This window comes from Coregonus lavaretus, assembly GCF_964263955.1.
Source record: "Coregonus lavaretus genome assembly, chromosome: 15".
Lineage (NCBI taxonomy): Eukaryota > Metazoa > Chordata > Actinopteri > Salmoniformes > Salmonidae > Coregonus > Coregonus lavaretus.
This window is the reverse complement of record NC_140002.1, coordinates 30084804-30096479: the sequence shown is the minus strand read 5'-3', so window position 1 is coordinate 30096479 and position 11676 is coordinate 30084804. Positions and strand designations below refer to the sequence as shown.

The window sequence follows — 11676 nt, the reverse complement described above, 5'->3', positions numbered from 1 at the left end:
ATAGAACTAACACTTTAACACTTTAGTAAACCTGCTCCAATCATTCAGTAACGTTAGTGTACAGTCATTAAGCTTAGCACTTACACCGGCGAGCCTCGGGGGGAATAAACCAAAAGCTTACCTTGACTTGGAAGAGTTCCAGTGTTGTGTTGGATAGTCACAGCCAGCTAGCTAACATAGCATCCCTCTGTTTGAGCAGGGTGTTTGAGTAGGCTAAACTAGCTAGCTGCATTTGCTAGCTAAATAAGTGAAACTGAAACAACTATTGTCTTTCTCTCTCTTTGAGTCAACTACTCAACACATTTTATGCACTGCAGTGCTAGCTAGCTGTAGCTTATACTTTCACTACTAGATTCATTCTCTCATCCTTTGATTGGGTGGACAACATGCTGGAGGACGTCCTCCGGACGTTGTCATAATTACTGTGTAAGTCTATGGAAGCGGGTGAGAACTATGAGCCTTCTAGGTTTTGAATTGAAGTCAATGTACCCAGAGGAGGACTGAAACTAGCTGTTCTCCGGCTATACCATGGTGCTACCCTAAAGAGTGCTGTTGAGACAACTGTAGACCTTCATTGCAAAAAAGTGTGTTTTTATCAATTATTTGGTGACATATGAATATATTTAGTAGTTTTATCAAAAATAAATAACTTTTTTAATGTTTTACAATTTTTACTGTAAAAATCCCCTTCCTCCTCTGAGGAGCCTTCACTGGTGGTGGTATAGCTGGATCCTTTAATTCTCCTGACCTTAATAGATTAAGACCTTTGCCATATACATGCTGAGGCATTTAGATCAACTAAAGCTGAATCATTGAGGAACTCCCAGATCAGTACAGTAGGTGGCAGTAATGCTCCTCTTGACCATGTTATTACATAGCTTAGCCAATGGTGTACATTAAGAAATGTTCAAAAATCATATTTCTGTATTGAAATCTGATTTATGACAGAATACATCTAGCATGAGATAATAAAGACAAAGGATACAAAATCTGTTTTAGACAAAGGATACAAAATCTGTTTTGTGAAGTTTTAATACATAAACATTTCAAGCTCCTTGGAACTCCTTCATTACAGTAAAATAAGCGAGGCCATAGTACAACGCCAGTTGATTTCATGTGTCTGGGAATAGATTGTCATTTAACAGGATATTTCAAGCCCTACATCTGTCTACATCATCAATGATCCATCTCACCTCACCTTGAATGAACCGCACTAACAACTGTGCTCCACTCAAAGTTCTGCCCCCTTTACCCCAATTATTTATGTTCCTTCCAGTAAAAGACAGGATAAATGTATTTTAACATTTACAGTAAGCTGTAATACATAACAGCTTACTAAATGTTTCCCTCTCTCTGTACATATCCCCAGTGCTTTTCTTGCTCCCGGTCTTTCCATCCATTACAGTCTATCATGAAGGCCTTATCAGCCGACCCCTCCCATTGAGTGAGTGCGTTGGTGAAAGCGCAGCCCCCCACAGTTTCGGAAAGTCTTCCCACACTGGCTGCAGGTGTAGGGCTTCTCTCCTGTGTGAATACGGAAGTGTCTCGTGAGAGCCCAAGAGTGACGGAAGCGTGCATTGCACACGGTGCAGGCATAAGGCCTCTCTCCAGTATGAATACGCTGATGGATCTTCAGGTGCTCCATGCGGTTGAAGTCTCGACCACACAGGGAGCAGTGGTATGGGCTCCGCCCAGGGGGGTAGAGGTTGCGCTTGGGGAGCTTGTTCATATCCTTTGGGTGTATAAGACTACGATGTCGCCGCAGCTCCTCAGACAAATGGAACTTCTCTCCACAGATCTTGCAGATATGCTGTGCTGCAGCCACATTCTTCACTTCACCTGTCTGAGGGCTGTACATCTGGTGTGAGTGAGAGGTGGAAGCCCCAGCATTCTCTCTGGGTGGGTACTGCTGCTGCTTACCAAAACCTGCATGGAGACCTGTAGCTGAAGATGACGATAGGATGTCAAAGTCTGGTATGTTTGGGGTGAAGGTGGGGGAGTCTGCTACAAAGTCAAAGAAGAGAAAATGTATTAACACTTGCAATACTATCATCATCACTGACATGAGATCAAAACCAATTTACTACAGAACTCCTTGGGCTGGTTTCCCAGACACAGCTTAAGGCTAATCCGGGACTAAACATTCTCTATTGAAATTGCTTTTTTAGTCCAGGACTAGGCTTAATTTGTGTGCAGGAAAGCGGTCCTTATTGCAGGACTTACATAGAGAGTGGCTGGTGGAGGGGGTGAATGAGTCTGGATCACTGAGTGGGAGCTGCAGTGCCTCTGGCCTCCAATCCTCCAGCAGCCTGGTTTGAGCAAAGGAGAGATCGTCTGGACAGTAATACTCTTCTCCTCCTCCAGTATGGGGACCAGAGTTCCTACTGCATCCCAGGTCTGCAGACTCCACCTTCACCTCAACCAGACACTTCACATCTGCATCCTTCATGGTACCTTCAGGGAAGGGCTGGCCGTCAGCATGGGTTCTTGATGTATCATTTCCTGTGGTTGGCTCTGTGCATGCTCGGTTAAAATCTTCATGGTTGTCTGAGTACATGTTTGAGAGAACCTCTTCTTTAGTCCCTGCGAATAAATATTGATATGGAGAACATGCATCATAGCTTTGCTGAAACAATAAGTTACAAAACATGTTAAATGTGAATGAACAGCAGTGAGTGACAGTCCCAACTTACCAGCTTCATCTTCATGATTTAAAGTCAATAAATCTGGTTTAATATCTTGAGTGCAGACCCGACCATCCTCACGGATCTCACAAAACGATTCGTTAAGAAATGCAGGGTTATCAACAACTTCTGATTCAAATTCTCCATACCTATCCTCAACATTTGTTGAACTAAGAGACTGATTGGATTCATGAACTCTGTGCTCTCCTTCGCATCCTGATTTGATTGTATTTTGTGAGACGTTTAGAGAATTCAGCTGCTGATGAACCTGTTGGATTCTACTATTGGTGCTGGCTTTTTCCCCTATTATTGATTGTACTTGATGTTCCTCTCCTCGCGCTGCACATAATTGAAGTTCGGCTGCTTGCAAGCGAAACTTAAGGGACTTATTGTCCAGCAGCGTCTCGTGCATTTGATCCCGCACGTCCCTCAACACTTGGCCGACTAGTTTTGTAATCTCAACCACCGCTATCTCCACAGCTACTCCTAATGCATTTTGAATAGTAGAAGTCAATTCATCCTGAAACGAGAATGATAATTCCGCTACTAAAGCAGTGTTTGGAGGACTCACGTTTGCCGACATTTTTTTGTTACCCTCGTCAAATTCTGACATCCAAAGTCATGAGTTATGAAAAATACTGATGTCCAGAGATGTTTTCAAACCATGTAAACAAGATAACTAGTATTTAAGTGAGTTAGCTTGGCTAGTTACATAGCTAGGCATGCATGTTAAACACCTGGCTGGCTGTGTGCATCTGGCAGTGAGTGTGCTCAATATTGTTTTGGTGAAAGATAATCACTCCCTCCCCTTGCCTCGGACTAAACCCTGTCCCTTTGCTTGTTCACTTTAATTACCTAGCGAGTAAAGAATTTAGTCTGTACCTAACACTTAGTCACAAAATAATGTAAAACTATAATTTCAAGGTAAATTTAAATAATTGTTGCATGCTTTCCATTTCGTACCTTTCCTCGACTCTAAACGGACGTTTCTTCTTCCTGTTTGCGGTTAGGGCCAACCGGTATCTGTACCTTCAAATTGTAGCCTACACCAGCAATAACTTTCTAGAGGATGTATGATAGATCATGTAACTACAATACGTTTAATAGAAACTCAAAATTTAGAGTATAAACGTTGAATGTTATGTTTTAATCAAGTCGTGTGAAAAGCAACGCAATGTTAAACTCTGGGCTGAGTCTTACTTGGCCATCTATTTCACATTAAATGGCCCTGTTCGAATACGTGTTTGCACAATGCATCCTTCCCTCCTTGAAATTATTACTATTGGCGATTAGTGAGTACACCATTGTTAGTGTGATCATTATGGGGAAAGAGGTAAACAAATGAGGAATTAATGCCCTTTTAAAGGGCGTAGGAATTATCTTTTTACGTACAGCTATGATAAAATAGGCGGTGTTTCTTATGCCTTTGTTAGACAAAATGCTATTATTGACTGTATGATTGATTGATAGATGATGAGGATGATGAGCAATTTATGTATTTGTTGTTGCTGCAAGTAGGCCTAAGGATGTTGTTGTCATTATCTACCTTTGCGTTTTCTTGCACATTTCCTTACAGCTTGCAGTAATGTTATCAAGTATTTTAGTGATTGCAAATAATTTTACAAATCTTAAAGGACATTTTCGTCATCTCCTGCACCACCCCAACGTCAACATATTTGAAAATGCCGCGTTTCTATGTTTTGCAATAAAAAAGATAGAGGAAGATGTGTTTCCAATGACGTCATCAACCAATTAGTAGACAATTAGTAGGCAATGCCTACTCATAATTGGTTAAAATCACACAATGCACACCGATGTCATTGGAAACATGTATCTTCCTCTATCTTTTTTACTACAAAACATAGAAGTGTGCAATTTTCACATATGTTGATGGGGTGGTGCTGGATATGATGAATAAGAAGTAGAACATTTTTGAAATTTCCCTTTAAACATGGAATCTGCAGTAGGCACTGTCCGCACCAAGGCCTTTTTATTGTTTTTGTTTTGTTGATGAAGGAGAGCTGGGGCGCATCAAGGTAAAAAAAGATGTTGTACATATGCTACTGTTCTATCGTGTGTGCAATGATTGTCAGAGAGAAAAAAACAGTGTTCGTTGTTTGCGGTAACTTCTTTGTTTTTGTAATATCACAAATGGACGTGGAAGTTTCACCATTACAGATTCCAGCTTTAAGGAGAAAGGGGAATTCCAAAGAGTCAACAGGCCCCCCACCTGCAGCCACACAACAACACAGGTCATTTAGAGCTGACCACGGTGGTGGTCAAAGAGCCAATAGATGAAGAGGTCCAGAAACTGTTTTTCCAATGGAAATCCCTGAACATGGCATCCCGAGTGGCGCAGCGGTCTAAGGCACTGCATCGCAGTGCTTCAGGCAGCACTACAGACCAGGGTTCGATCCCAGGCTGTGTCGCAGCCGGCCGCGACCGGGAGACCCATGAGGCGCACTATTGGCCCAGCGTCGTCTGGGTTAGGGGATATCCTTGTCCCATCGTGCTCTAGCGACTCCTTGTGGTGGGCCGGGCGCATGGACACTGACTTCGGTCGCCAGTTGTACTGTGTTTCCTCCGACACATTGGTGCGGCTGGCTTCCGGGTTCAGCAAGCAGTGTGTCAAGAAGCAGTGCGGCTTGGCAGGGTCGTGTTTTGGAGGACGTACGGGAGTTGCAGCGATGGGACAAGACTGTAACTACCAATTGGATATCACGAAAAAGGGGTTAAACGTTTGGTATGGAAATCCCTGAACATGCTTGTAGGCGATGTCATGGCAACATGCTAGCTAAGCTCATGCACAGAAAGATGTCATCGGGTCTAATGGTTGTGTTGCACCGAACTGCGCATGTGCAGGCCGTCAAATCAAAGGCACTCCTTCGATATGAAGTTGTTTTTGATGGAAATTCAAATGTGTCGGTTTGTCACTTTTTCACCTGGTTGTAATAATAATATGTTCAGCTACTTAAAGGAAAACTCCACCCTAATGAAACAAATACCAAAAGATAGTTTTGGGGTGGAATATTCCTTTAAGACATTGGCTCAAATCTAGATTGTGCCTTTAGATTTTGAGAAAATGTACAATTTAGGATACATTTTTCACTTCTCCCATTGACTTCCCAAGCCACAGTCTGGTCTGTCGAGTCTGTTGAGATGGCAGGTGGTGAAGGTAGGCAACAACACCTCCGCCACGCTGACCCTCAACACGGTGGCCCACCAGGGGTGTGTGCTCAGTCCTCTCATGTACACCCACGACTGCATGGCCACGCATGACTCCAACACCATCATTAAGTTTGTCGACGACACAACGGTGGTGGGCCTGATCCTCGACAGCGACAAGAGAGCCTACAGCGAGGATGTTAGAGCCCTGGCACAGTAGTACCGGGGAAACAGCCTCTCCCTCTAGGTCAGCAAAACCAAGGTGCTGATTGTGGACTACAGGAAACAGGGGGAGGAGCACGCCCTTATTGTCATCGACAGGGTTGCAGTGGAGAGGGTCAAAGCTTCAAGTTCCTCGGCGTGCACATCACAGAGAACCTGACATGGTCCAATCACACCACCAGCGTGGTGAAGAAGGCACAGCAGCGCCTTCAATCTCAGGCGCCTGAAGAAATTTGGCATGGGCCCTCGGATCCTAAAACAGTTATACAACTGCACAATCGAGAGCATTTTGACCGACTGCATCACTGCCTGGTACGGCAACTGCACTGTCTTCAACCAGAAGACACGGACTGTTCACTCTGTTACCATCTGGCAAGCAGTATCGGAGTATCGGGTCGCGGATCAAAAGGCTCAGAGACAGCTTCTACCACCAGGCCATCAGGCTGCTGAAAAGCTAAACCTAGCTGTCTCTCTGAACAGACCTGCACAGACTATTTGCACCGGAGAGACTATCTGCACCTTAGAAATTATTTGCACTGACTACCCACACATCCAACCCTTACACACAAACTTACACACACACACACAGTCAATGCTGCTGTTCTATTATACTATTGATTCCACTACCCAGTTAATTCACTACATGACCAAAAGTATGCGGACACCTGCGCGTCGAACATCTCATTCCAAAATCATGGGTATTCATATGGAGTTGGTCCCCCGTTTGCTGCTATAACAGCCTCCACTCTTCTGGGAAGGCTTTCCAATAGATGTTGGAACATTGCTGAGGGGACTTTCTTCCATTCAGCCACGAGCATTAGTGAGGTCGGGCACTGATCTTGAGCGATTAGGCCTGGTTCGCAGTCGTCGTTCCAATTCATCCCAAAGGTGTTCGATGGAGTTGAGGTCAGGGCTCTGTGCAGGCCAGTCAAGTTCTTCCACACCGATCTCAACAAACCATTTCTGTATGGACCTCGCTTTGTGAACGAAGGCATTGTCATGCTGAAACAGGGAAGGGCCTTCCCCAAAGTGTTGCCACAAAGTTGGAAGCACAGAACCGTCTAGAATGTATTTGTATGCGGTAGCTTTAAGATTTCCCTTCACTGGAACTAAGGGGCCTAGACTGAACCATGAAAAACAACCCCAGACTATTATTTATCCTCCACCAAACCTTACAGTTGGCACTATGCATTGGGGCAGGTAGCGTTCTCCTGGCGTCCGTCGGACTGCCAGATGGTGAAGCGTGATTCATCACTCCAGAGAACGCGTTTCCAATGCTCCAGAGGCCAATGATGGCGAGCTTTACACCACTCCAGCCGACGCTTGGCATTGCACATGGTGATCTTAGGCTTGTGTGCGGCTGCTCTGCCATGGAAACCCATTTCATGAAGCCCCCAACGAACAGTTCTTGTGCTGACGTTGTTTCCAGAGGCAGTTTGGAACTTGGTAGTGAGTATTGCAACCGAGGACAGACGATTTTTACGCGCTACACGATTCAGCACACGCAGGTCCCGTTCTGTGAGCTTATGTGGCCTACCACTTCATTGCTGAGCCGTTATTGCTCCTAGACGTTTCCACTTCACAATAACAGCACTTACATTTGACCGGGGCAGCTCTAGCAGGGCAGAAATTTAGCTCTAGCAGGACGAACTGACTTGTTGGAAAGATGGCATCCTATGACGATGCCACGCTGAAAGTCACTGAGCTCTTCAGTACAGGCCATTCTACTGCCAATGTTTGTCTATGGAGATTGAATTGCTGTGTGCTCAATTTCATTATGTCAGCAACAGGTATGGCTGATATTGCCGAATCCACTAATTTGAAGGGTTGTCCACATACTTTTGGCCATGTTGTGTAAATACAGTCCATTATTACTATGCATACTACCTGTCAAGGCGTGCTGAAGGTGGGTGTGGTGTATGAATCATGCGCAGGACGCAGAGGCTCAGTCCAAAGGCTTTAGTGCAATATATATCAAAGACGGAAGCACAATAAGCCCGAAGGCGAATACACGGCGCACACAGGCGACAAAACAAACGGCGCACAAACATGTGCAACATAACCTCTCCAAAACACTGGAGGGAAAAAGTAGCTCCAAACACGAAACAGAAGCGCAATCACACACAACGACAAGCACACACAACGAGAACTAAATAGGACACTAACGAGGACTAACAAGACACAGGTGTACAACATCCAGACAAAACCAAACGAACATGAAACATAGATCGGTGGCAGCTAGTACTCCGGGGACGACGACCGCCGAAGCCTGCCCGAACCAGGAGGAGGAGCAGCCTCGGCCGAAACCGTGACAGTACCCCCCCCTTGACGCGCGGCTCCAGCCGTGCGCCGACCCCGGCCTCGGGGACGACCAGGAGGACGCGGAGCAGGGCGCGCGGGATGGTCCCGGTGGAACTCCGACAGGAGAGATGGGTCTAGGATGTCCCTCCGCGGCACCCAGCACCGCTCCTCCGGGCCATACCCCTCCCACTCCACGAGATACTGGAGACCCCCCATCCGGCGTCTAGAGTCCAAGATGGACCGAACGGTGTACGCCGGAGCCCCCTCGATGTCCAGTGGGGGCGGAGGAGTCTCCCCTATCTCATTGTCCTGGAGTGGACCAGCTACCACCGGCCTGAGAAGAGACACATGGAACGAGGGGTTAATATTCTTATACTCAACAGGTAGATGTAACCTATAACACACCTCGTTCAATCTTCTCAGGACTTTAAAGGGCCCCACAAACCGCCGACCCAGCTTCCGGCAGGGCAGGCGGAGGGGCAGGTTCCTGGTAGAGAGCCAGACTCGATCTCCGGGTGCGTACACCGGCCCCTCACTGCGGTGGAGATCGGCGCTCGCCTTGTGACGAAGGACGGCCCGCTGCAGGTGGACGTGGGCAGCGTTCCACGTCTCTTCCGAGCGCCTCATCCAATCATCCACCGCAGGGGCCTCGATCTGGCTCTGCTGCCAAGGTGCCAGAACCGGCTGGTAACCTAACACACATTGGAAGGGGGTTAGGTTAGTAGAGGAGTGGCGGAGAGAGTTCTGGGCCATCTCGGCCCAGGGAATGTACCGTGCCCACTCCTCCGGCCGGTCCTGGCAATACGACCTCAGAAACCTACCCACATCCTGGTTGACACGTTCTACCTGCCCGTTACTCTCCGGGTGGTACCCTGAGGTAAGGCTAACCGAGACCCCCAAACGCTCCATGAACGCTCTCCAAACACGAGAGGTAAACTGGTGGCCTCGATCAGACACTATATCCTCGGGTACCCCGTAATGCCGGAAGACGTGGGTAAATAGGGCCTCAGCGGTCTGTAGGGCAGTAGGAAGACCCGACATAGGGAGAAGACGACAGGCCTTAGAGAACCGATCCACAACAACCAGGATGGTGGTATTCCCCTGAGAGAGGGGAAGGTCTGTCACAAAATCCACCGAGAGGTGGGACCATGGTCGTTGTGGAACGGGCAGGGGTTGCAACTTACCCCTGGGCAGATGTCGGGGCGCCTTACACTGGGCACACACCGAGCAGGAGGAGACATAAACCCTCACATCCCTAGCCAAAGTGGGCCACCAGTATTTAGTGCTAAGGCAATGCACCGTCCGGCCGATACCCGGATGTCCAGAGGAGGGTGACGTGTGAGCCCAGTAAATGAGTCGATCCCGAATCTCGAGCGGAACGTACCTCCGACCCTCAGGACACTGTGGAGGGCTGGGGTCGGTACGCAACGCTCGCTCGATTTCGGCATCGACCTCCCACACCACCGGTGCCACAAGGCAAGACTCCGGTAGTATGGGAGTGGGCTCAACGGACCTCTCCTCCGTGTCATACCGCCGGGACAGCGCATCCGCCTTACCATTCTGGGACCCAGGGATGTACGTGATTTTAAATACGAACCTGGTGAGAAACATACTCCATCGAGCCTGGCGAGGGTTCAGTCTCCTCGCTGCCCGGATGTACTCCAGGTTCCGATGGTCAGTCAAAATGAGGAAAGGGTGTTGAGCCCCCTCAAGCCAATGCCTCCACACCTTAAGGGCTTGAACTACAGCTAACAGCTCCCTGTCCCCAACGTCATAGTTACGCTCCGCCGGGCTGAGCTTCTTTGAGTAAAAAGCACAGGGGCGGAGTTTAGGTGGCGTGCCGGACCGTTGAGAGAGAACGGCCCCTATACCAGCCTCAGACGCGTCTACCTCGACCTGAAAGGGTAATGCGGGATCCGGATGGGCCAGCACCGGAGCCGACGTAAACAGGTCATTCAGTCTCCTAAAGGCCCTGTCCGCATCGGCTGACCACTGCAGGCGCACCGGACCCCCCTTCAGAAGGGACGTGATGGGAGCTGCCACCTGTCCAAAACCCCGGATAAACCTCCGGTAGTAATTCGCAAAGCCCAAAAACTGCTGCACCTCTTTTACAGTAGTTGGGGTTTGCCAATTACGCATAGCGGACACACGATCCACCTCCATTCTCACCCCTGACGCGGACAACCGATAACCCAAAAAGGAGACCGACTCCTGGAAAAACAGACATTTCTCTGCCTTGACATATAGGTTGTGCTCCAACAGCCTCCTCAATACACGACGTACCAGGGTTATATGCTCGGCTCGGGTAGACGAGTACACCAGAATGTCATCAATGTACACGACCACCCCTTGTCCCTGCATAAACCGCGCTCCATGCAATGACTCCGTCATGGTCGCAATCAGAGGGAGTGGATAACTGTATTTCACAGTAATCTGATTGAGACCACGGTAATCAATGCACGGGCGCAACCCTCCATCTTTCTTTTTCACAAAAAAGAAGCTCGAGGAGGCGGGAGAAGTGGAGGGCCGAATGTATCCCTGTCTCAAAGATTCGGCTATGTAAGTCTCCATAGCTTTTCTCTCCTCTTGAGACAAAGGATACACATGGCTCCGTGGGAGCGCTGCTCCTGACTGGAGATCAATCGCGCAATCCCTAGTTTTGCTAAACACGAGAGCTAAATCCCCATATTCAGGCGGAATGTGCAGTGCGGGCACTTGGTTTGGACTTTCCACCGAAGTCGCCCCCACGGAAACACCCAGACATCGCCCCTCGCACTGAGCAGACCACCCATCGAGAGCCCTCTGTTGCCACGAAATAGCAGGGTTATGGGTGCTTAACCAGGGAATCCCCAGCACCACTGGGTACGCAGGAGAGTCGATCAGATACAGCTGTATAGTTTCCTCATGACCCCCCTGCGCACACATCCGAAATGGCGCTGTGATCTCCCTGATCAACCCCGACCCCAACGGGCGGCTATCTAAGGCATGAACGGGAAAAGGTTTGTCGACAGGTAGGAGAGGGATCCCTAACTCAAAACAAAAACTTTCGATCAACAAAATTCCCAGCTGCGCCTGAATCTACTAGCGCCTTATGCTGGGAATGAGGTGCAACCTGTGGAAAACAAACAGGTATACAAAAGTGCGCAACAGAAAGCTCTGGGTAAGTGGGACGTCTACTCACCTGGGAGGCCCCCCCAGTGCGTGGCCTGTTGTCTTCTCCCCTGGAGAACCCTCCCCAGCACCTGGCCGCAGTGTGCCCTCCACGACCGCACTTGGTGCAGGAGACAGACCCCTTCGGGCTCCT

The 11676-nt window shown here is 48.4% G+C and overlaps 1 protein-coding gene across 3 annotated transcripts; it reads right to left on the bottom strand.

Moving 5' to 3' along the window:
- Nucleotides 1–997: 997 nt before the first annotated feature.
- On the bottom strand, nucleotides 998–3688 carry LOC311142423 (uncharacterized protein). 3 transcript variants are annotated; one of them, XM_084178069.1, is made up of 3 exons: nucleotides 2694–3688; nucleotides 2224–2583; nucleotides 998–2004 (listed from the first exon to the last, which is right to left on the bottom strand). In XM_084178069.1, the coding sequence occupies exons 1-3, from the start codon at nucleotides 3295–3297 to the stop codon at nucleotides 1424–1426; spliced, it is 1545 nt and encodes a 514-aa protein (XP_084034195.1). In that variant the 5' UTR covers nucleotides 3298–3688; the 3' UTR covers nucleotides 998–1423. The 3 variants fall into 3 exon arrangements, with proteins under 3 accessions (XP_084034195.1, XP_084034193.1, XP_084034194.1); XM_084178067.1 differs by having other exon boundaries at nucleotides 1062–2001; nucleotides 2694–3652; XM_084178068.1 differs by having other exon boundaries at nucleotides 1062–1944; nucleotides 2694–3652.
- Between the last annotated feature and the right edge of the window lie 7988 nt (nucleotides 3689–11676).

Excerpts from the sequence above, each read along its gene's own strand:
- LOC311142423 (XM_084178069.1), bottom strand. The coding sequence starts at position 3,297 with ATGTCAGAATTTGACGAGGGTAACAAAAAAATGTCGGCAAACGTGAGT. Across the intron at positions 2,584-2,693 it reads AAATCATGAAGATGAAGCTG|GGACTAAAGAAGAGGTTCTC; the intron begins GTAAGTTGGGAC and ends ATTTATTCGCAG. Across the intron at positions 2,005-2,223 it reads CTCCACCAGCCACTCTCTAT|CAGACTCCCCCACCTTCACC; the intron begins GTAAGTCCTGCA and ends TTGACTTTGTAG.